A 25,897-nucleotide genomic window follows, 5' to 3' on the forward strand; every position below is an offset into this window, starting at 1 on the left:
CTGAAACATTGCTATTTCGGAGATTATAGCATTTTGAACTTCAAAGAAAATTGAGTTGATTTTTATGTGCCAAAATATTCCTGAGATATTCAGATATAATCAAATCAGAGAAAGAAATGTTCATTCTACACATACATATTTTTTTTCTAATCCTTCAAATTAAAGCTCCCTTAAGATGACATTGAGATAAATTTTCGTCTTCGGTAACCTCTTACTATTTCAGGATCTGCATGGGGTTTCGGCGTTCTGATAAGTGTCTTATTTTCCTGTTAACGAGGCACTTGTGAGTCACACCCTGGTTACTGTAGTAATATATCTTAGATACTGCAGTGTATTGCTCCCTCTCTTAGCTACGCTGAAGTTGTGGCTTTATGTTCCTCGTTGTTTTTCACTCCTTTTAACCGTTGTATCAGTGTGCACCATTCCTAACACTGAGCAGCACGTGAGAGATGTTAGGGATTTGGGTTTGAGCTGAAGTAAAAATAAGTGAAGACCACTACTCTACAGCCTCCGAACGCGTACCCTCTGATTCAGGCGATTCTGTAGCGACCATGCAGCCTCCTGTGGTAAACATGACTGACTGCTCTTTTTTCTTCTGCTATTTCAAGCAAAGTAACTCAGCAGTTCGGCTGAAAGAAGACATGAAAAAGATTGTGACAGTGCCACTCAACGAGCAGAGGAATTCCACCTACACAAAGTTATTTGGAGTCAGTCTCCAAGACCTCCACCAGCAGGGGCTGACGGAGAACGGCGTTCCAGCTGTCGTGGGGCGCCTAGTGGAGTACTTGACCATGCATGGTAAGTCCAGTTGAGTTGTAATTCTGTTGCTTTGTGTGAATTAGTCCCTAAAGCACCTTAATTAGAATACTGAATTACGGCATAGTACACTTTGTCCTTATAAAAGGATGTCAAGGGCATTATGACTGCTTAACATTATTTTGAAAATACTTAATTCAACGTACCATCGAGAAATCACTTTAATTCTTGAGGTTTCTAGTTTGGAATGATTCCTAGTTTGAAGTGCTAAAATACACTGTTTTAATATTAACAGTGAGTTCTTTTGATGCATTAAATTCCCACTGAGAGTCAATAATTTTTAATGTCACAGAATACTTTTTGAGTATCTCTTTCAGCTTGAGGTCAGTCATGAACTTACTGAATGCCTTAATTGCCTTCAAAACTCAGTGAGAATACCAAAAAAAAAAAATATGATATATAACCTAGTATGGTGTTGGGGGAGACATTAACTTTTGGAATGATACAATCAATTGTGTCAAATAATTGCAGAGTGCCACAGTACATTGCACGATAAAAAGATGAATTATATCTCTCTTAGTTGCTGAGAACTATTATGTTTTATAGCTTTTTAAATTATTTTATTTAAAATAGAACTTAGAAACCTGGATAGTTTGAGACAATGAGGCTTATCTAACTAGGGCAGTATCGTGGGAGAACTCCAAACTATATAATAAATATCAATAAACTTTAAGAGATTTGTGAAGAAGGTATTCAGGGGGAAGAGGTTGGAATTTTCATTTTCTATGCTGAAACACCATTTCTATACTAAAACAAGACTCACTGCAGAGTAGAATATAACATTTGCGGGCATTTTTAAACGTAAAACTTGAGACCTGGAAGAAGTTCTGTACTTTGCAGTTTGCTTCCGCCCCTCAATCTTGCCGTGATTCCGAGTCCGTTCTTCCTGCTGAGAAGGTGGCTGCGTGGGAAATGCCTGAGAGGCATGGTACCGCCTTTCTTCTGTAGGAACATGTGTCTGCTTGTGACAGGGACCATATGGCAAGACAGTTCAGACCTCAGAAGGTTGTCAGGTGTTTTGTGTTAGTTGAAAAACAGCTGTTTTTTCAGGTTACTTGGTATGTAGATGACAAAATGGTATTTTGTTCTGAAAACTGAAGAGCCAGGTTTGCATTCTTAACCCGTAGGCGTTGTCTCCTTGTTTTTGGAGGAAGATAGCTGCAGCAGGGTGAGATTCTTAGCGAACAGCTCTGAGTTTGTCCAAATACTTTAAACAGGTTAAATACAAAGGTGTTATATGCAGCATGGCAGGAAGATGGGCCCTTGGCCTAGAAGATCCGGAAGCCAGATGTTGCTGAGATAGAGCTTTGACAGGACTCATTTACACACTCAGTATTGAGTAAAACTGTATCCTACTGACTTAGCTACAAACGGATCTCTAGGTAATGCATTTAATATCTTAAATAGGGTTGTTCAGTATTACTCATTTGGGTGCCGGAGTGTGACCACCTAAAGTAATATTTTGGTTTTAGCATCATTAGTATTCTGACCTTTTATGCAACAATGATTGAATAATAGCCTTTTCAGGTTACTCTTATGTAAAATCATTTTCAGTTTTAATCTTTTTAAAAGTATTGCATATTAATATATTTATGTGGTTCAAAGTTCAGAAGGGTATATAGTGAAAAGTCTCTCCCTCCAAACCCTGTCCCCTGACCATTCATTTCCCCTCCCAGAAACAATAGTACTATACTATTTTTTGCTATGTTCTTACAAAGATATTTGAATATATAAGCAGATATGTGTATTTTTTCCCTCTTTTAACATAGCACACAGTGTACACCATTTGTGAATCCTCTTAAAAAAAAAACAGAAAAAAACACTCGGGACCTCCCTGGCGGTCCAGGGGTTAAGACTCTGCAATTCTACTTTTTAGGGGGCATGGGTTCGATCCCTGGTCGGGTAACTAAGATCCCACATGCTGCACAGCACGGCCAAAACAAATCACTCTACAGTATATTTTGGAGACTGTTCCATTTTACATAAAGAGCTTTCCTCATTTAATTCTTTTTTTGCCCTGCATGCTATTCCACTTTTTGTTTGTATGTGTCACTGCTTTAACCAGTTACATCCTGATCAGCATTGAATTGTTTCCAGTCTTTTGATGTCTACAAACAATGATTCAGTGACTGACCTTTAACACGTATCAAGTACTGTGATGTGTCCGTAGACTAACCTTTCGAAGTGGACTGCTGGGTCAAAAGATAATGTGCATTTACAGTCAACCCCAGAAGTTAAAATAAACCAGTTTTTTATAGTCACACCATCAATGTATGAAAATCTGGAAAAAATTTGAATTAGAGATTGCTTTTCTTCTGCCTCTCCTTGGCATACCCTTAGGTGTACTTTAATAGGGTGTGTTCAGGTTATGCAAAACTAAATGTCTTAGTGGGCTCAGTCAGTCATTCTTAACCAGGGATGTGAAATGGTCACTAGCGGAATCTTTTCAGAATACCCATGCAATTGGCAGTACCTCAGATCTACTGAATCAGGACCTTTTTTGAAACTTTATTTATTTATTTATTTTCGGCTGCGTTGGGTCTTTGTTGTTGTGTGTGGGCTTTCTCTAGTTGCGGCGAGCAGGGGCTACTCTTCGTTGCGGTGCGCGGGCTTCTCACTGCAGTGGCTTCTCTTGTCACGGAGCACGGGCTCTAGGCATGTGGGCTCCGTAGTTGTATTGTAGCGCATGGGCTCAGTAGTTGTGGCTCGCAGGCTCTAGAGCACAGGCTCAGTAGTTGTGGCGCACGGGCTTAGTTCCTCCACGGCATGTGGGAATCTTCCCGGAGCAGGGCTCGAACCCGTGTCCGCTGCACTGGCAGGCGGATTCTTAACCACTTCGCCACCAGGGAAGCCCCTGAATCAGAATCTTGATGGGGCAAACTAGGGTAGGAGACCTGCCCTGTAATTTGAAAGGCTATATAGTTAATTACTCCATGGACAACCAGAAGCCCCTTTCTGTATTTGAAACTATTGATATCATGTTAATAAACCAAAGAGCCTGTGTAAGTTTGAGAGCAAGATACTTCAGTTAGTTTTATTTAACTGTTTAAGTCAGATATTTGTTGTGGACCTGTGATACAGTAGGCACTCTGTCAGGTATGGGATATGAGGTGATTGGTTGTATAATTAACCGTAGGTAGATACTGTGGTCATACTTTGTTGTTTAATGTAAATGTAGATATATAACAACTCGACATGAGGGAAACCTTTTATTATTATAAAGGAATTTTAGGACAGAAAGCATTTATAAAGGCCTATATTAAGGCCTGTTCAATAGACTTTGGCCTTTTTTCTTTAAAGAAAAAAAAGAAAAAAGTACACATTTTTAACATTCAAGGGAAAATCTTATAAGTTACGAGGCATATCATCTTTTTTTTTTTTTTTTTTTTTTTTTGCTGTACGCGGGCCTCTCACTGCTGTGGCCTCTCCCGTTGCGGAGCACAGGCTCCGGACTCGCAGGCTCAGCGGCCATGGCTCACGGACCCAGCCGCTCCGCGGCATGTGGGATCTTCCCGGACCGGGGCACGAACCCGCGTCCCCTGCATCGGCAGGCGGACTCTCAACCACTGCGCCACCAGGGAAGCCTGAGGCGTATCATCTTTGTACTATTTTAAAATAACTAATCTTGATGACAGTGTTACTGGGTTCCTTCTACTTTACCATTAAGATGCTGTGGGATATTTAAATAGTGTAGGTTTCTCCACTTACCACTAGATGTCAGAATATGCTTACATATTTTCACATGACTGTCAGGGCCAGTGTGCCAATAAGACAAATTCTGACCTCTGGCATATTTCATTTTTGTTGATGTATTCATACATTCATAGATGTGCTCATCAGACTTTGAAATAAATACTTCAGTTGTACAAGAAAGTAGTTGTCAGTGTTATATATTATTTTTTGGTATCACTAAACCATTTATAAGTTGCTGTTTCGTGATGATGAACCCATATCTCATGAAATCAAATATGACAGAATCTTAAATGTATGGCAGTAACTCCATAAAGCTTTCTAAACATCTCCTCCCTCTAACGTTTCTGTTATAATCATTTCCTAAGAATTTAGAGTAGGAAAGATTAGAGATTATATAATCTGGTAAACCTCACATGGGTATTGTATAATTATAAGTTCGTAAGGGACTTTTAAAAGCTATGTGGATTCTTTTTGCCAGAGTGTAATATAGCCATGTCCAGAAGTAAACTTCTCCGGATTGAAAAATCACTAAGTACCCTAAGAGTTCTTTTTTTTTTTTTTTTTTTTTCCGTGGTATGCGTGCCTCTCACTGTTGTGGCCTCTCCCGTTGTGGAGCACAGGCTCCGGGCGCGCAGGCTCAGCGGCCATGGCTCACGGGCCCAGCCGCTCCGCGGCACGTGGGATCTTCCCGGACCGGGGCACGAACCCGTGTCCCCTGCATCGGCAGGCGGACTCTCAACCACTGCGCCACCAGGGAAGCCCCTAAGAGTTCTTTGGGTGAGAGATGTTCCTGAGGGAAGAGAGTTGTGCAAATAAATGGCCACGAGGGCAGAAAAAATGGTCGAGAAGCACTGACTTTAATGACTTCCATTTATAGCTTCTCTTTCCTCTAGTAAGGTCTGGGGGGATCAGGAACTTCAAGACCAAAGCCAGTTCTTGGAGATGGGTAACTCTTTTTGAATAACTGGAAGTATATTTATTTGAGGAAAAGGTTAAAAAACCTTGTTGGAAGAGGGAACCTCAGGTCAAAGCTAGGAAAACACTGTGAAATCAGATCCAGCGGCATCTGCTGGTCCCAAAACAGGCTCTGGAGCTGGGTAAGATACAGGACTATGTCGTAAAATTCTGTATCTTCAGGATCTGGGCCTTGACCAGGAATGGGATTCTCTTTTATTGGGTGCTGTCTGCTTGATGCCAGTATATGTCTCTGAAGTTACAGATGAAGCTTTGTAGAGTAGAGGAAACAGAACTTGAAAGCTTTAAAAACGACTGAGGTGAAGTCTCTTGACAGTAACCGATATTCTGCAGTATTAAAGGGAATGGCATATCACATTAGTTATCTCTTGCTACAAAACGGATGACCCCAAAACATAGTAGATTAAAGCAGTGTTTATTGTCTCACAGTTTCTGTGGTTCAGAAGTCTGAGCACAGCTTAGTTATGTCTTTTGTCTTTAGGGACTCTTTAAGGCTGCAGTCATACCAGGACGTGACTGGGGAAAGGTTCACTTCCAAGCTCATTCATGTGCTTGTTGGCAGGATTCAGATCCTTGCGGGCTGTTGACCTGAGGGTCTCGGTTACTCATTGGCTGTTGTCCAGAAACTGCCCTCAGTTCCTTGCCACGTGGACCTTTTTATAAGGGAGCTCACAAAATAGTAGCTGATTCATCACAGTGAGCAAAGCAAGAAGAGCCAGAGAGAGAGAGAGAGAACACAAGGAAACAAAGTAGGCATCACAGTCTTTTATAACCCGATCTCAGAAGTGAGTTTGGAACCTAATCACGTTCTCTTGGTTAGAAGCAAGTCACTAGGTCCAGACCGCACTCAAGTGGGGAGAGGATTATACATGATATGGTTACCAAGAGGTGGGGATCACTGGGGCCATTGAGAAGCTGCCTAGCACACAAACTGACTGGTGTCTTCTCTGATTACATGGTGCTCTGGCCATACTGGTTGTTAACTATTTTGAATAGCATCTCTGGTTTCACAGATTTTTGTCAAAATTGGAGCTAAAATTCATGTCAATTTTTTTTTTTGTTTTTTGGGTTTTTTTTTTTGCGATACGCAGGCCTCTTACTGTTGTTGTGGCCTCTCTCACTGCGGAGCACAGGCTCCGGACATGCAGGCTCAGTGGCCATGGCTCACGGACCCAGCCGCTCCGCGGCATGTGGGATCTTCCCGGACCGGGGCACGAACCCGCGTCCCTTGCATCGGCAGGTGGACTCTCAACCACTGCGCCACCAGGGAAGCCCAGGTCACTCTTTTCTTAGAATGTGTCTTACACCTTGAGCATCGCTCCGTGGTCTGACTCACTGCTTTCCTGGTGCTCTGTCTCTGAATCCAGCACACTGAGCTGGAAATCATTATCCTCTACCTTAAAGCAGCTGCCGCCCTTCCCCCTCAGTTCACCTTATCCTTTACCATGCCTTCTCCTGGATTTCTAGTTTTCAAACCTTAAAGTTATGTTTCAACCCTTCGTCTTCCCTATTTTCTTTTTGTACTAAGTTACCAAATCATCTTCATTCTCTCCTTTTCACTTCCTTTCCACCATAATCTGTCTTACAGTTGACTGTAGTCCCCCTAAGGCAAGCTCTCTGCCTTCTCCATTCTCTGCTTCTTTGCTAACTAGGTCTTCCTTAAACCACGATTATGTTGTGTCTCTCCCCTGCCTGCCCCCGACTCACACACATTTAATGCCCCAGTGATAAATAATGATAAAGTCTTCACTCTTTCCCTTGACATTCATGACCCTCTACTTAGCATTTCTTCCATTTTAGTACCCTATCACTCTTTGACCTAAACACCCCATATTTTCATCTGCCTGCCTTTCTTTACACGCCCCTCTCTCTGCTTCTCAGTTCATACATTTGTTTCTCTTTGTCAGGGGTAGATCAAGTTTTTGTGGGTCTGATGGTTAGTCCTTCTGGGGCCCTCCTTAAGAAAAAGAACACAAAATTAAGAGTATAGAATTAGGGACAGAGCATTGGAAAGGGCCCCAATAAATGAGAGGCCCTGAAGCTTAAATTTCATTAGCTTCGCGGTACATCAGCCTCGGTCCCCCAGTCATGCCTGTGCTTTAGCCAGAGATTATGCGGCAGAGCCATGGCTCCTCCGTGAAGCCTTCTCTGCTGACCCCAGCCAACACTAATAATCACAGATCAATTGGCTAAAGGCAAGGATCTCGTCTTCCGCTACTTTACAGTCTCTGAGTCTTATAATTTGAATTTATTAATTACTAAGGAAGTAATAGTTCTTTATCAAATTATTACAAAGGTAATCACATATAGTTAACATTTTTTACGTACATGTTAGTTTTTTCTTAAATAGTTGTTCTCAAAATGCTAAGCTGCTTTCGGAGCCCAGGGTACGTTTCTGTTATACACTGTAGAAAATTATACGAATGAAATTTCTTTATAGAGTAGTACGTGTTCTGTGTTTGTATGTGTCCTAACCTTAGTTTTAGACGTCAGCTTTTATAACCACTTAGGATCTTTGTAGTTGGTGTGTAATAGATGGGAAGATGTATTGTTCTAAGGAAACATTTTTGTAGGACGTGAAAGTCTTCCAGTGCTTGATAATTACTCAGAAAATTCTATACTGAGATTTATTTACGTCACTGTTCTTTAGAGTTTCTACCTGTTTGTGAGAGACCTCTGTTATTTTCTGTGCATGTACTTTGCTGTTCCAGGACTCACCCAGGAAGGCCTTTTTCGGGTGAATGGCAACGTCAGGGTGGTAGAACAGCTTCGATGGAAGTTTGAGAGTGGGGTGCCCGTGGAGCTGGGGAGGGACGGCGACGTCTGCGCGGCGGCCAGCCTGTTAAAGCTCTTCCTGAGGGAGCTGCCGGAGGGCGTGATCACCTCGGCACTGCAGCCTCGGTTCATTCAGCTCTTTCAGGGTCAGTACACTGAATCCTTCTAGGAATGAAAGCAATTTTATTTTTCAGCTAACACTAAGGTTTTAAATATGAAATATTTAAATTCTAAATGTTAAAATAGGATGTTAAATATTTGTGGTCTCTCCATAACCATCATCTTGCTATTTCACTCTAGATGTTCATCTTCTACCCTAAGATAATGCTAAACTGATGATGAAATACCATTATATTAAATGTAATTTCTAAGACTATTGGTATTGGAAAGCCCTGATGCTTTGGGACCAAAGAAATTCTTTTCTGACTGGTTAGTGACTGCCATGGAAGTATTGATACTAAGACTGAGGCATTAAATTCTATGTAGGAAATATTAATTAATTAAATTGTGTTTGGTTAGTGACCTTTGAGACCGAAAAGTCACTGGTGGGCTTTCCTTTTCTTATAAGCGAGACTGAGTCCTAAAACAGTAGTTGTTTTACATAGCTGAGGTTAAAATTGATTTTTTAAATGTTCTTAAGCATCTTTTTTTCACTGCAGTCTAGTTCATTTGCAATATTATATTAGTTTCAGGTGTACAACATAGTGATTCAAAATGTTTATATGTTATACTCCATTTAAAGTTATCATAAAATATTGGCTATATTCCCTGTGCTGTACAATATATCCTTGTAGCTTATTTATTTGATAAATAGTAGTTTGTACCTCTTAATCCTCTACCCCAACCTATCTTGCCCCTTCCCTCTTCCTTTTCCTTACTGGTAACCACTAGTATGTTCTCTATATCTGTGAGTCCGTTTCTGTTTTGTTATGTGTATTCATTTGTTTTATTATTTTAGATTTCACGTTTAAGTGATAAGACAGTGTTTGTCTTTCTCTGTCTGACTTATTTCGCTAAGCATAATACCCTCTAGGTCCATCCATGTTGCTGTCAAGGCAAAATTTCATTCTTATTTTATGGCTGAGTACTATTCCATTGTATATGTGTATATATTAAATATATATACCACATTTTCTAATCCATTCATCTATTGATGGACACTTAGTTTGCTTCCATATTTTGGCTATTGTAAATAATGCCACTATGAACATTGGGGTGCATATATCTTTTCAAATTAGTGTTTTCATTTTCTTTGGATATATACCCAGGAGTGGAATTGCTGGATCATATGGTAGTTCTATTTTTAGTTTTTTGGGAACCCTCCATACTGTTTTCCATAGTGGCTGCACTAATTTACATTCCCCCAACATTGTACAAGGGTTCCCTTTTCTCCACATCCTCACCAACCTATGTTATTTGTGTTCTTTTTGATAATGGCCATTCTGACGGGTATGAGGTGATAGCTTGTTGCGGTTTTGATTTGCACTTCTCTAATGATTAGCGATGTTGAGTATCTTTTCATATGCCTGTTTGGCGATGTGTATGTCTTTGGAAAAATGTCTATTCAGGTCTTTGAGCCATTTTTTAATTGGTTTGTTTTTTTGATGTTGAATTATATGAACTATTTATATATTTTGGATATTAGTCCCTTATTGGTCATATCTTTTGCAAATATTTTGTCCCATTTAATAGGTTGTCTTTTCATTTTGTCAATGGTTTCCTTTGCTGTGCTGAAGCTTTTAAGTTTAATTAGGTCCCAGTTGTTTATTTTTGCTTTTGTTTCCTTTGCTTTAGGAGACAGATCAAAACAATACTGCTGCAATTTATGTTCATGTTTTGCCTGTGTTTTCTTCTAGGAGTTTTATGGTTTTGGTCTTACATTTAGGTCTTTAATCAGTTTGAGTTTATTTTTTATATGGTGTGAGAAAATGGTCTCATTTCATTCTTTTACATATAGCTGTCTAATTTTCCCAGCACCACTTCTTGAAGAAACTGTCCTTTCCCCATTATACTGTCCTTTCCCCTTGCCTCTTTTGTCATATTAATTGATAATAAGTATGTGGGTTTGTTTCTGGGCTCTCTATTCTGTTCCATTGATCTATATGTCTCTTTTTGTGCCAGTACCATACTATTTTGATGACTATAGCTTTGTAGTATAGTCCGACATCAGGGAGTGTGATACCTCCAACTCTATTCTTCTTTCTCAAGATTGCTTTGGCTATTCAGGATATTTTGTTTTTCCATACAATTTAGAAGTCTTCTAGTTCTGTGAAAACACCCATTGGTATTTTAATAGGGATTGCTTTGAATCTTTAGATTGCTTTGGGTAGTATAGTCATTTTAACAATGTTAATTCTGCCAATCCATGAACACTGTATATCTTTTCATCTGTTTGTGTCATCTTCAACTTCTTTCATCCCTGTCTTACAGTTTTCGAAGTACAGGTCTTTTACCTCCTTAGTTAGATTTAGTCCTAGATATATATATTTTTTTGAAGCATTGGTAAATGGGGTTGTTAACTTCTCTTTCTGATTGTTGTTAGTGTACAGAAATGCAACAGGTTTCTGTATATCAATTTTGTGTCCTGAAACTTTACCAAATTCGTTGATGAACTCTAGTAGTCTTTGGTGGCATATTTAGGATTTTTAGTATCAGGTCATCTGCAAATAGTGACAGCTTTACTTTTTCCTTTCCAATTTGGATTCTTTTTGTTTCTTTTTCTTGACTGATTGCTGTGACTAGGACTTCCAATACTGCGCTGAATAAAAGTTGTAAAAGTGTGCATCTTTGTCCTGTTCCTGATCTTAGAGGAAATGCTTTCAGCTTTTCACTGAGTGTGATGTTAGTTATGGGCTTTTTGTATGCAGTCTTCATTATGTTGAGATTCATTTCCTCTATATCCACTTTGTGGAGAATTTTTATCATAAATGGATGTTGAATTTTGTCAAAAGGTTTTTCTGCATCTATTGAGATGATCATATGATTTTTATTCAATTTGTTAATGTGGTGTATGACATTGATTGTATTATAAAGTGGTTTTAAATGAAGAATCTTCATTTTTAAAGGTACTAATTTTAGACATAATCATTATTGAGTTCTCCCCCCTAAATATAGGAAGAAAAATGATTTAGCTTTGAAAAGCCATTTCTTTCCCTGTTTTTGACAAGTTAGGGTGAAAATGGGAAAAATGTATTTATAAGAGTGTTAGATACCAGATTAAGAAGGATGTTACTTAAAGCCACATTCCTTTAAAGCAGTGGTATAACTATTCACATGTAGTATGCTAAAGAATGAGTAAGTGAGAAGGCCATATTGTATTCTATTGAAAAACAGGAATAAAATATGAAAGCAAAAGTTGCAGAACTATTTGTCTGTTATGGTTTTCTTCAGTGCTTTTAAGTTTTTTATCAGTAAGCTACATTTTAAAGTAATTGCTACAAAAGCAAGTTGAAGATTTACAATATTGTGTGCCTAATACAAAATATTTAGTATTACAAAGAATCTTTGTTACTCTTAAAATTATATCTTATAATTTATAATACTATAATTGTATATTATTATAACTTATAATACTATAATCATACTATTATCTTACTGTACTACTTCTACTTGTGAATACTTGTGAATTTTAAAAGTGTATCACATTTCCTAGAATAGCTTTCATTTGATAACGAGAATGCACTCTTATTTTTTTTGTTAATTTTTACATTATAGTAATGTGTTATAATTCAAGTTTTCTTTGTAAATTGTCATTCATGACATGTTTTCTTGGTGGCTAAAAAAGTTGATACGCATCAGAAAAAGCAAGGGGTATCATTCTAATAGAAGTAAGACTGCTTATTTAGTCAGCCTTGGGGGTTGTGTGATTGTGCACAAATAACAAATTCTGAATGGGGCAGAAACACTAATTTTTGCTTTATTGGTAGTATTCTCTCATTGCTTGAAAACCTCTGAGGTTAGATCTGAGAACTTCGAATAAGGAAGTACTAATGAAGTACTTACAAGTTAGGTCAGCTGCTAAGTAGAGGGAATAAAGTATGTCTTAGGTGCCAGACAGTATAGCCTTTATAAAATAAACTTCTCTCTTTAATAGTCCAGGTAGAAAATATGCAAGTAGGGCTCCTGTGCTTCTGCTGGTTCACCCTGCACACAGTACTCTCACAGTAGAGGGTACCCACTGCAACTGGTCACTCCAAAGCCAGAGGTTGAAGGCTCTTTGCAGACTCACTAAGGAGATATTACACTTGGCCTGTTATAATATTCTCATCTCTTTTCTGTTAGACAATAATATATAACAAAATTTTTTGATACAGTTTCCCTAGTAAAGACTACACTAGTTTTATATTTCAATCCTTATGACACCAGATTAGTTTTTTTGATAGTCTGTCACAAATCAATGCCAGATTTCTTTTTTTTTTAAAATGTTGTGGGCCTTCGAATTGTATCCTGTATAAAGGGCAAGCTATTTGTAATTGAATATAACTTAAAATTTTTCAGCTCAAGCTCATCTCTTCCATACTTTAGAGGATGGAATTCTGGAGCCCCAACTTAATATATTTTTAGACATTTAAGCTAAACCACAGCCCCCAGGGACAGCATGGCTGCCGCCTGTGAGCATACCCGTGCTCTAGACCACCCTTTGATCTTATAGATCAACAGTGGCCCCTTGTGTGCATGGACATTTAGATTCTTTCCTTTTTATAAAAAATTATCAGCTTTAGATAATTATCAACTTTAGACTTTGTCTAGTGTCTAAAGCTCTGAGACTGTATATATTTTTAGTTAGCAGACCAATACATCTGCATACCACGTGTTTATCAAAAAGTTCTATATAGAGTTGATTTCTGCCAGAGCCTTTTGCTTCTGTCAGATGCCTGCTTTAGACAATTCATCTTAAGAGAGAGACTCAAAGGATCTTCAGTGATTGTCCTTTTCTGTTGTCATGTTAAACCTATCTCTGATTGTACCAACTTGCCTTCCTTAATTTAGGTTTCCAGTATAATTGTCTCAGTTTGGCTATATTCCATGACTTCTGATATTATTTTATCCTTACCTTGGTGGGCCAGTAACATATCTATTTTTTATTTTAGTAATTTCAGATGTGTTTGGGGAATAAATATGAATGGCAAGCAATAAAATGATTTTAGGATAGGGTTCATTTAATTTAGAATTAACTAGAAACCCCTTTACAGTATTTGAATGCTCTCTATTGAAAAATCTTCTATAATGTAAACACAAGTATTTCTGCCTCATCGTGGAATATTCTTGTTGTTGTTTGAGTTGGATCAATCCATCAATATTTATTTAATACCATCTACTTGTGCACTGGATGGTCCCAAGAAATAAAAGATTAGACTTCTTGACTTCGAGGAGTGTGCTGTTTAATTGAGGAGGTAGAATGTATGTTGTACACCTTCTGTGGCCCTTCAGATGGGCAAGTGCGTTCAGCTGGTGTCCACGAGGAGCGGAGGGAGCCAGTCTGGCTTATGGTACTCAGAGAATGCTCGGTGAAAAACGTAAAACTGGGGTATGTAAAATTAATTTCAATGGAGAGGAGGAAAGGGCGTGAGTAAAAACACTGTCAGTGTAAGACAGGAATGTCTGACACAGTTGTCCATAGCTAAAGGAAATTTGCCAAATATATAATTTTAAAAGTAGGTTGAGACTGGGTGGTAGAGGGTCTTGAACGTTAGGCTAAAGGAGCTAATATCTATCTGTAAGTAGTAAATACTTGAAGAAAGAAGTCATGTGATGGAAGCAGTATTTCAGGCTGTGCTGCGTAAGATGGTTGGGTGGGGAGATGCTGGGTGCAGGGGGACTATCTAGAGTACTGGCAGAAATCTTGACCCTAACGACCTGTATCTGATAAGTAGTAATAGGCAATGGAATATTTTTTTAAAGCTGGGGTAAATATACATAATGTAAAATTGATCATTTTAACCATTTTAAAGTGTACGATTCAGTGACATTAAGTGCATTCCCAATGTTGTACAGCTATCACTACCACCCATTACCAGAACTTTCTCATCATCCCAAACAGAAACTGGTATTGGAATTTTAAAGGAAGGTTGCCAGAGACAGAAATATGAGAGAGAAAACATGGGCAGAAACATGATAGCTGATAATTAGAGGGTGAGCATAAGAAAGGAGTGAAAAACTGTGGGACGAGTAGCGTGGTGGCCTGACTCTGGTGGCCATAACTTTGGTGAAGCCCACAGAAATGGGCCCTGGGAAGGCCACAGCAGCGGAGGGCATTTATTAAACTTTTGTGAATGGAAACAATTAAATTGGGAAGGAAATTTCTGAGGCAAGGTTGACATAGCACTGTGGGGAGCTCCCTGCCAGCTCCTGTGCTTTGACAAGGCTTAAAGCAGCTAACGTTGTTTTGTCTTCAGTAATTCAAATCTTTTCTATCTCTACCTACGGTGGATCTTAACATTTTATAAAATGCTTCAGTCTGTTAGACTTGATCTTTTGTCCTGAAATGAAGAAGCTCAGTCTTCAACTTTCTAGGAACCTTCTGTGGCTGACTAATTCTCCTTCTCTACCTTCAGGTGAACTTGGGACTTAGCCCAAAGGCTCAGATGCTATTACCTTCAGGTGAATTTGGGACTTAGCCCAAAGGCTCAGATGCTTGGTAGGATCTGATGATCTCTTTGTGGGGACTTTATTGTCTGTCTCCTATCTCAGAGATCCAGCTGTTGTTATTGAAGAAAGAGGAGAGATCCTGATGTGGCGTCTTGGTAATTGGTCTATTAATAACAGTAATGGAAGTCAAGAAAGGAAGATTATGGGGCCATGATGAGGAGCTCATTTTATTTTATTTTATTTTATTTATTATTATTTTTTTGCGGTACGCGGGCCTCTCGCTGTCGCGGCCTCTCCCGTTGCGGAGCACAGGCTCTGGACGCGCAGGCTCAGTGGCCATGGCTCACGGGCCCAGCCGCTCCGCGGCATGTGGGATCTTCCCGGACTGGGGCACGAACCCGCGTCCCCTGCATCGGCAGGCGGACTCTCAACCACTGCGCCACCTGGGAAGCCCGAGGAGCTCATTTTAAATGAATAAAATGAACATTAGTGCTTGGGAGAGGGGTATCAGGCTGGAGATGTGAACTTTCTAGTCATCTTTGTAGACTTAATCGTGTTCATACTTAGAACCCTGAGCATCACTTATGTGTGGACAGTAGTGTAGCTGTAAACTGATGAGAGCAAGGGGATTTTATGTACTTTTCATCATGACTTAAGTACCTTTTCTGTGCCAAGATTTTGCCTAGAGGCTTTACATATGTGTGCCTTCCAAACCCCATTACAGCTACTCCTACAAATATTTCATAGATAAGAAAAGTGAAGTTTGGGGAGGGTAAGTTACTTACCAAAGAGCAAAAGCAGCTAGAATCTGCAGAGCTAGGACCTGCCTCACTCCGAAGCCCAAGCTTTTTCCATCACACTGTGCATATAAGTCAGCTCAGGCCGCCATAAAAGAATACCACAGACTGGGAGACTTAACCAACAGAAATGTATTTTCTCACCGTTCTGGAGACTGGAAGCCCAACATCAAGGTGCTGGCCAGGGTAATTTTTGGAGCTCTCCTGAGCTTGCAAGGGTACCTTCTCACTGCTGCCTCCCATGGCCTTTCCTGTGTGTGTGCTCTCCTGCCTCTTCCCCTTCTTGTAAGGACATCAGTTCTTTTGGATTAGAGCTTCAGCTATATGACCTCACGCAACCTTAATTACCTTTGTAAAAGCCCTGCCTCTACATACAGTCACGTTGGGGGTTAGGGCTTCAGCCTGTGAATTTTGTAGGGACTAAATTCAGTCCATAACACTACTTTTTAAAACTTATCACAGTTTGGTATATGTATGATTAAAACTTAATTAGTAAAATGCCTACGGTGGATGCTAACTAGGTGGTCTGTGGAATAGAAATCATGACTACAGAATTGATGTTTTTTTCTTGGAAATCTTTAAAGATGACTAGCAGAGCTAGGAGTAAGGAATGAGTTTAAAACAAACAATAAGCTGTGGAAAAAAATGTTACTGGAGTGTGTTTTCATTTTTTGTATAGATAATTTTCTGTATTTTTGTTTGTATTTTAATATTGATTCTCTTTAAGAATTTATCCCTTTTAGTGATAATAGGTGCTAGTGACTCCTCACTGCATAATACCTAGAAGATATTTTATTTATATAACCTCTTTTGATCCCAGCATCAACTCTGATGAGGTACGGATAGGATAATCTTCATTTTGAAGAAAGAAATTATAGCATGTGGCTTAGAGCATAGGCTCTGGGTCCGTTCTGACTAGTTACGAATCTGTTTGCCCACTGCCCGCTGCTTTGGTATGGACAGGCTCTTGACCTTTCTGTGCCTTAGTATATTAGGTATCTATTGTTACGTAACAATTTTCTTAAAGCTACTCTAAACGTGTATTTTCTGTCCTGGTTTCTGTGGGCTAGGCATTCAGGTGTGGTTTAGTTAGGCAGTACTGGTTCAGAGTCTGTCAGGGAGTTGCTTTCAATTTAGTGCTGGCTCTTGGAGAGAAGCCTCAGTTCCTTTCTCTGTGGGCCTCTCCTGATGGCCGCTTGAGTGTTCTCATAACATGTCGCTGGCTTCCCCCAGAGTGAGCACGTCAAGAGAGATGGAAGCTATCTTTTCAATGACCTAGCCCCAGAAGTCAAATAGCATCATTTGCCCCACATTGTGTTCATTAGGAGCGAGTCCTTAATCTGGCCCATATTCAAGAGGAGAGGAATTAGGCACCATCTTTTGAAGGAAGAAGTGTCAGACTTTGTGGACGTTGTGAAACCACCACACTTAGTTTCCCTAACTGTTGTAGTAGTTTGTTCATAGTAGTGTTTACTTCCTGAGTTTGTTGTGGATAAGTTTATCCATTAAAGCGCTTAAAACAGTGTCAGTCATATATGTTTAATAAATGTTACGTTAGTGCTTCTCAACTGTGGAAGCCCAGAAGAATTATCTGGGAAGCTTTGAAAAATCCCAGAGATCATTACATCCTACGCCAATTAAGTCATCATCTCTAGAGATGAGACGCAGGCATCCATTGTTCGAATGCAGTCTTCCTTCCCTGTGCTTATGTCCCAGTTTATCCTCAACCCTCACTTCCACCCCTTAGTTTCTTAGTTATACGAAGACAAACCATTTAGTGTGATTTCCCTCAAGTTTTCCACTTTTAACCTTAAAATTGATTTCTTTATCCTTTCTGTATCCTAACTTCCCTGTCTCTTAAAAAAAAATTACAGAAGAGTAAGTGCACCTACCTGCCTAATGATTAAGGAGGAGGAAGGAAAAGGGACAAAATGAGTTCCAGTTTGGAGTTAAATGAAGATTTCAAAACTCTTGCCCAAGTTAATTGAAACTACTTGATCTTTTGATTGTTGGTTGAGCTGGTAAATCACACAATATGGACAATATCTTCCAGAAATTCATTTGGGAGTATTTTTGGAATGGCTACCAGTTATCAATTTTTATTTTTTAAAATATTTTATATAATTTTAATGAAAGCATAAGCCTGCAAATATGGCCTGTTATATATAGTGCAGGACTTTTTTTATATTAAATCAGTGATTGGAAATTTTTCAATTATTAAATTGAGGTGAAGGCATTGTTTGGTATTTTATTGATCACATAGAAAAGTAGGATACTGTCCTGTCAACAGTGGGCTTACAGTTTTAGTAGGGAACTAGAACATGTACATAGAGAGCCAGGATACACAGAATAAAGTGGGGTTGACAGCGAGGAATCATTTCTAAGTCACATGATAAGGAGGGTTTACGGAAGAAGGAATTAGTACCCGAACTGGGCTTTGGAGGGCTGGTAGAATTCCCACAGATGGTGTTCGTTTTAGGAAGAAAGGATTACAGGAGCAAAGGTGTTTGGAAAACAGCTACATGATTTCAGCAGTGAGCATAGAGTGTGTGTTCAGGAAGGTGGGGGGAATGGGTGGTTAATATAATTGGGTTTGGTAGTTTGTCAGTAACATTATTAATCAAACACTGAAGAGGCACATTGTTAAGTGATTTTATTACGCTCAATAAAATTCATCATCTTATTGCTTTTGACATATTTTCCTTTATTTAAAGAAATATTTTTGTCAAACTAATACATGCATACGGTTTTATTAAAAAAATCAAATAAAATTAAAAGATTTTTATAGAAAACCCCTACACACCCTTTGGCAGCCCTTAATTTTCTTTCCCAGAGCAAATCAGTTTTCACTTACCTAGCTGTTCTTTTGGTATTTGCTTCCATTTGATAATATAATGTTTTATCTTGATCTCTCACTTTCAGACATTGTCTCATTGCCTCCACTTACGAAATAGGCGGAATTAGCTATTACATTGTTACTTACTCCAGTATCGTTCTATCATAATTTTAGCTGAATTCATAATTAATTTTTACCTTGTTAAGACTGTGTGAGGGTGTGTGCCTGTGTGAGGTGCATTGCCTGATGTTAATATTTGTCTTAGGTTTATAGAAAATTATGTGAATGAAAACATATCTGCAGTTTTTTTCATATTGCTCCAACAAATCCACCATTACCTATTTTTTTCAAAACATCAAATAATTTATCAATTCTTTATTTCTGGGGCGATTCCTCTTTGGCTCTTTTGCTTCTTCTCCCCAAGTAGTAGGTGTCACCCTGAGCCTCCCACACCAATCTTCCTGGACCTGCTGTTCCCTGCAGTCCCTTCTCGTCTATTGTGTTGGACACACAGCAGATCCCTTCAACCTGGAAAATATTGTCTTTTGGTCTTGGAAATGTACCTGTCTTATCTTTTATTGTGCCTTTAGAGGTTTAATAATTTTCTTTTAAATCCGTTCTCTGTGAAATTTAGTCAACTTTATTTTCCAACCTTGTTTGTTTGAATTTTAGCTTTTCGATTTTAATAGCCAACATATTGATGCTCTGTTTCAAAGTACTCTGTTTTATAGCATTCTACTCTTATTCTTTCTGAGATACAAATAAGGCTTTTGGTGGTATGTGCTTGTTTGTTTTTGGTTTGGTTTTCTCCCCCTTATATTTCTTTTTGTATCTCTTTACTCAAACATAGGAGCATCTTTGGCTGCTGTGATTTAGGAATAACATTTTGTATGTGGGCCGCTGGGCTTGTCTACTGGTGTACCTCACTTCAGGAAGATTAGATAGTGGGGATATAGGGAAATCTAGCTGTTTCGTTGGGGACCCACACATGTCAATGTGTGGACATCTTTTTCTCTTCAACCATTGAGTTCCTCAAGGGCAGGAGTGGGAGGGCGGTGGAAAGTAAGCTAATGGACCCGTTAGTTCTCAGCACATTCTCACTAATCTTTACATTTGCAACTGTGTTCCTTGCTCTAGCCCTTAGCTATCTCAGATGTCCAAGAATTCACTGACATTATGGAGAGCCTAAACGTCAGCACTTCTGCCTGCGGCACGCTTGCAGCCTGTCTGTTTTCAGTCACTTGCATTCACTTCCAAATGGCTTTGAAATCTCATCCCCTTCTGTCTTCTCCGCTGTCCTTTTTTTGCTTGCGGGCGCTTATACTTTTTAAACATCATTTTACCGTCATTTTAGTGGGGTCTTGGGAAGAATATGTGATCAGTTCGTCTCTTTAAATGGACATTCTCCTTTGCCTCCCCCCGCATACTTGATTTTAAATGGGATAGGATTTTACAATAGCGGCTGTTCAAACACTATGTGAGAGTTAAGTACCTGTGAATTTTAGCTTATGAGCATTGGATAATGTAGACAGCATCTGTTTTTCTTAAGAAAACCACCCTAGTAATGCCATTTTAATCAGTACAGAGCCTAATGGTAAAGAAATCTAATTTCGTACACTGACTTGTGCTTGAGCCTTGTGCTGGTTTTCTTCATTACGTGAGGTATTCACTAGATAAGTCTGAGTTAAGGCTGTCTTTTATCTATTCTATTGATATATATCATAATGCCACTTGTATTGTTTGACGTTAGCTGAGTGGTTTGGCCTTGCAAATTTTAAAGTACTATGCAGATGTTGGCTAGTTATAATACTAGTTCCTTTTTTTTTTTTTTACATCTTTATTGGAGTAAAACTGCTTTACAATGGTGTGTTAGTTTCTGCTTTATAACAAAGTGAATCAGTTATACATATACATATGTTCCCATATCTCTTCCCTCTTGCGTCTCCCTCCCTCCCACCCTCCTACCCTCCCTATCCCACCCCTACAAATAGAACTACCATATGACCCCGCAGTCCCACTACTGGGCATATACCCTGAGAAAACCGTAATACAAAAAGACTCATATACCAAAATGTTCATTGCAGCTCTATTTACAATAGCCAGGAGATGGAAACAACCTAAATGTCCATCATCGGATGAATGGATAAAGAAGATGTGGCACATATATACAATGGAATATTACTCAGCCATAAAAAGAAACAAAATTGAGCTATTTGTAATGAGGTGGATAGACCTAGAGTCTGTCATGCAGAGTGAAAGTCAGAAAGAGAAAGACAAATACCGTATGCTAACACGTATATATGGAATCTAAGAAAAAAGAATGTCATGAAGGACCTAGGGGTAAGACAGGAATAAAGACACAGACCTACTAGAGAATGGACTTGAGAATATGGGGAGGGGGAAGGGTAAGCTGTGACAAAGCGCGAGAGAGGCATGGACATATATACACTACCAAACGTAAGGTAGATAGCTAGTGGGAAGCAGCCGCATAGCACAGGGAGATCAGCTCGGTGCTTTATAATACTAGTTCTTAAGTCATTACTCTTTTGGTCGTGTGAGCTCCAGAGGAAGCATATGAAATGTCTCCTTCCCTAGGTTCATTCCTTCTTACTGAGTTCTTTTTCTTTCAAAATTATTCAACCCTCACAAATTTGTTTCTATGAAAAAGAGAATCATTATATTAAACTCCAAGTTTAAGCCCTTTCCATTTTCAGTATATGCTTTTTAGGTTTTCTGTAAGCAATGCCAAATATATAAATTATGCATTTTTTCTGGGTAAAGACCTAAACTCAGAGCAGAAAGCATTGCCATTTGCATATCTGTCCCAGCTGCCCGTCAGATGTGTGAACCCTCCATTGGAATAAATGAGAAACGTGGCGTCAGGAGACCCAGGTTTCCACACGTGTCTTTATACATTTTGATGATATTCCAGTTTGGTTCTGCTTCCATCCAGATCCATGTGACAGGAAAAGCCTCATTCTTGTTTATAATCCCCTGTAATCTCTAAGATTGTAGATCCTGAGAGCTAGATGATCGTTTGTTTGCTGAGTACACATATAAATATTTCCCTCTTAATGACCTTTGACACTGTGAGGTAGTATTAGGTAGTGAGTGGGACTATGCAAATTTGGGAAGAGAGGTCATGACTGAGCAGAGTTATTCTGCATTAGAACAACTGGTCTTGAGGTACGTGTGTGAATATGTGTGTATGTAAACCTACACACATTATGTGTGTATGTAAACTTACACACACACTGAAATCTGCCATCTACCTTGTCTTTTCAACCGTGTTCTCTTTATCCTTGATTGATGGCTTATACCTTAAATTCTTGTCATTTTAGTGAGTTATTAAGAGGAAAAGTAGATAAACTCATTTTCTTTTGGTACATGATAAGTGACTGATACGTATTATTATTGAGGTGATTGTTTAAAAATAGTATATGTGGATGGGTACATGTTTCTGGAAGTACATTTCACTTTTTACTATATATACTTTTTTTTTAAACAAATGAAAATCTATTCAACATCATTAGTCATTAGGGAAGTACAACTTAAAACCACCATGTGCTACCACTTACACATTATCAGAATGACTAAAATTAAGACTGACCACACAAGTGTTGGTGATGATATAAAGGAATTAGAGCTCTCACACACTGCTAGTATGAATGTAAAAATGGTACAGCACTTTGGAAAAGTTTGACAGTTTGACAGTTTCGTTTCTTTTTTTAAAATGTATCTACTTTTTAAAATTGAGGTATATTTGATTCACAAAATTATATTAGTTTCATGTGTACAACATAGTGATTCAAAATTTTTGTAGATTATACTCCATCAAGTTATCATAAAATATTGGCTATATTCCCTGTGCTGTACAATATATCCTTGTAGCTTATTTATTTTATTTTATTTTTATTGGAGTATAGCTGCTTTACACTGCTGTGTCACTTTCTGCTGTACAGCAAAGTGACTCATACATATACATATATCCCTTCTTCTTTGGATTTCCTTCCCGTTTAGTAGATAAACTCATCTTTAACTGAAAGTTCTCATCTAACTTTTTCCTACACTGGATTTTAGAGCCAACAGAATTTCCCTATTTATTGAGATACGATTTATACAACGTAAGATTGACCCTTTTAAAGTGTACAATCCAGTGGTTTTTGTGTATTCATAGAGGGCAGTCATCACTACTGTCTGGTTTTTGAACAGTCTTATCGTTCTGAAAAGAAACTCCAAGGCCGTTAGTAGGCACTCCCCATTCCTTCCCCACTTCCCCCCTCCTCTGCTACCAGCCCTAGAGAAACACTAATCTACTTTCCACCTATATAGGTTTCCTATCATGGCCATTTCTTATCAATGGAATCACACAATATGTGGTCTTTTGTGACTGTCTTCTTTCACTTAGCATACATGTCAAGGTTCATCCATGCTGGAACATACATCAGTTCTTCATTCCTTTCATGGCTGGGTAATAGTCCATTGTATGACTATACTACATTGTCTTTATCCACTCATCCATTGATGGACATTTGGGTTGTTTTCACCCGTTGGCTAACAGGAATAATGCTGCTATGAACATTTATGTGGACATATGTATTAATTGAGTGGACATATGTATTAATTTCTCTTGGGTGTCTACTTAGGAGTGGAATTGCTGAGTCAAATGGTGACTTTAACATTTTAAGGAACAGTTTTCCAAAGTAGTTGCACTATTTTATGTTTTCATCAACAATGAATGGAAGTTTTAATTTCTCTACATTGTTGATAATACCTGTTATTGTCTGTGTTTTTTTATTTTCATTATCCTCATAGTACTGACAGTAGAGTTTTATAATAGCATGAAGATTATGGGCTTGAAGAGGAAAAAAAGAGACCCAGCAGCTCCAAGTCCAAGAAGATAATGTCTGTTGGGGATTTTTGGAACAAATTATTGCAAACCGAGTGAAATCCTCAGTAAATTCTGCATTTTGCATGAATGCTTTTGTGAGGAGGTCCTGTTTAGATTGAGCTGGAAGAGGGAAAGAGAGAACAGCCCACAAATGAGTTATTTAAAAAAGAAGTAAAACAACTTGTATCAGTAGAATCAGCTCAGATAAAATATTGAAAATTTGTGTAAAGAATATCAGTTTGAAGGGATGCCAAGTGACCAGCTTGCTAGACACCTGCATCTCTACCTGAACGGAGTTAAGCTGTGTCCTGAACATATGTCCTGAAGCCCTGCTTTGCTGAGCCCATGGGCATAGTCAAGTTTTACACTGAGTCCATAAACAATTTGAAGACTTAAGGGGAAGGAGAAGACGTCCAGAACAGTCTTAAATAGCTCTGGGCTTGATGGTTTTGTGTCCTGTGACTTAAACCGATCCAGTCCACTTACAGCTGAGCACAAGTGTCAGCTGGATCAGTGGTGGAGGGTGGATAGAATAGGAGTGGTATGATTTGCACTGAAACTACATATTTACTGTACTTTGCTCGCTTAATATAGCACTAGATTTATGGAGAAAGCCAAGTTTTATTGGCTGGGATATTGCCAGTGCTGTTGAAGGTTAACATCATTGTGGGAGGCTCCCCCTCCTATATGCTATGACGTTTTTTCCCATGCTCCTGTGTACAGACATTCCCACATTATAAACAGGTTCTTCAGCTGTTACATGCTTGTGTCTAACATTTAGCCTAGATGTGAGCTCTTAGTTCTGATATTTAGATAGAATATTTTACATGCTTGTTATATATATATATATATATATATATATTTTTTTTTTTTTTTTTGCGGTACGCGGGTCTCTCACCGCTGCGGCCTCTCCCGTTGCGGAGCACAGGCTCCGGACACACGGGCTCAGCGGCCATGGCTCACGGGCCCAGCCGCTCCGCGGCATGTGGGATCTTCCCAGACCGGGGCACGAACCCGCGTCCCCTGCATCGGCAGGCGGACTCTCAACCACTGCGCCACCAGGGAAGCCCGCTTGTTATATTTTTAATCCATGTCTTTGTCCCCACTGACAGGCATTCAGCCCTCAGTGGATGCCCACAGAAAAGATACGCTGATCTACTGCTTAGGTGTCTTGGAGAGTTAGGTTTTGGCTATAGGACTGAAATGTGAACCTAACTCTTTGCTCTTCTGCGCCCTTTGCCTTTGCTTTAACATGTGGGTTCCTTCTGGGAGTGGGAGTGTCAGTGTAGATACCAGCTAATTTGGCAATAAACACACCTCTGCATCTTGCAGAAGCTAATCAGCATGATAAGATTTGTCGTTTCATTAATAGCTTCTAAGAATAGGCTGTAATTTATTAATTTTTATTAGTCACTTTATCATCCTGCCCTTTGAGAAATTTGCGTGAGGCTTCTGAGAACGTTGTCAAGGGCAAGGGTTGCGAGAGAGCTGTAAAAATATAACCTCTCCCTTTACGTGGAAAAATACCAATTCCATTAACCATAAGATCTAATTATGTATATAAACTTCTCGTCACTCTAAAGAAGCGATTCCACTCCTGAGGAATGAAATGCGGGGGTAAGATTCAGGCCAATCCAGGGTAGCTGGTGTTTTATGATTATTTTTCCCACTCTTCTGTAAATGCGTATTTAGAAAGAAATATAGTTCGTGTTTTGTTTATTCTTAGACGTTGTATAAAACATTCTGTGACCTGACACCTTGTAGGCTTTTATTAATATGCTGTTCCCCGCATACTCCCCAGCATCCAAGAAGCTATAATTGATTGTAAATGAATGAAGATTCCCACCCCCGACTGCTCACCAATTTTGCTTGTTTATTTGTTGACTCAAGAGACATTTCTTAAATATTTCCATGTCTGAGACAGTGTGCTAGGGGCTGTGTAATAATGATGCTAGTAACGGCGAGCTTTGTTGGAGCGCACCGATCAGATCATGTGCTCTTGAGCTCAGACTGCCGGGATCTGAGTTGCAGCTCGGTCACGTGGTAGCTGTGTGAACATGGAAGAGTTAATTAATCTCTCTCCTTCAGTCTAGTCATCTCTGGCTGGGGGTGCCTAAGATTCCTATTGCTGCTGTGACGGATTACCAGAAATGTAGTGGCTTAGAACATCACACGTTTACCGTCTCCTTGTTCTATGGGAAGTGTGTAAGCTCAGCTGGCTTTCTCTCCCCAGGTCTCACAGGTCAAAACCGACGTGTCAGTCAGCCTGAGTTCTTGCTGCTTCCAGGCTCATTCGGGTTTGGGGGAGTTTTCAGTTCCGCGTGGTTGTGAGGCCACGGCCCCTGTTTCCCGGCTGGCTTCTCCACTTTTGGAGGCTGTCCATATTCTCAGGCTTGTGACCTTCCTCCGTCTTCAGGGTCAGCAGCAGCTCACTATTCTATCGGATAGATTAGCAAGTTTTCAGAAATCCTTGTGTGAGACTTAATGAGGAAATAAAAAGCTACTTCAGTGAATCTGGCGCCATGA

General features: G+C 39.3%; 1 protein-coding gene across 1 annotated transcript in view; it reads left to right on the forward strand.

The window, feature by feature from the left end:
• Window positions 1-551: 551 nt before the first annotated feature.
• The window catches only part of LOC309961165 (protein FAM13A-like), a gene marked incomplete at its 5' end in the record, with an annotated part of 102,177 nt that continues 76,831 nt past the window's right edge, over window positions 552-25,897 (forward strand). The window contains one exon of the mRNA XM_082838175.1: window positions 552-798. Coding sequence (XP_082694301.1) covers window positions 552-798 — 247 coding nt within the window. The remainder of the gene's footprint in view (window positions 799-25,897) is intronic.

The sequence above is a fragment of the Leucopleurus acutus genome (assembly GCF_964270905.1).
Source record: "Leucopleurus acutus genome assembly, chromosome: 4".
NCBI classification, from domain to species: domain Eukaryota; kingdom Metazoa; phylum Chordata; class Mammalia; order Artiodactyla; family Delphinidae; genus Leucopleurus; species Leucopleurus acutus.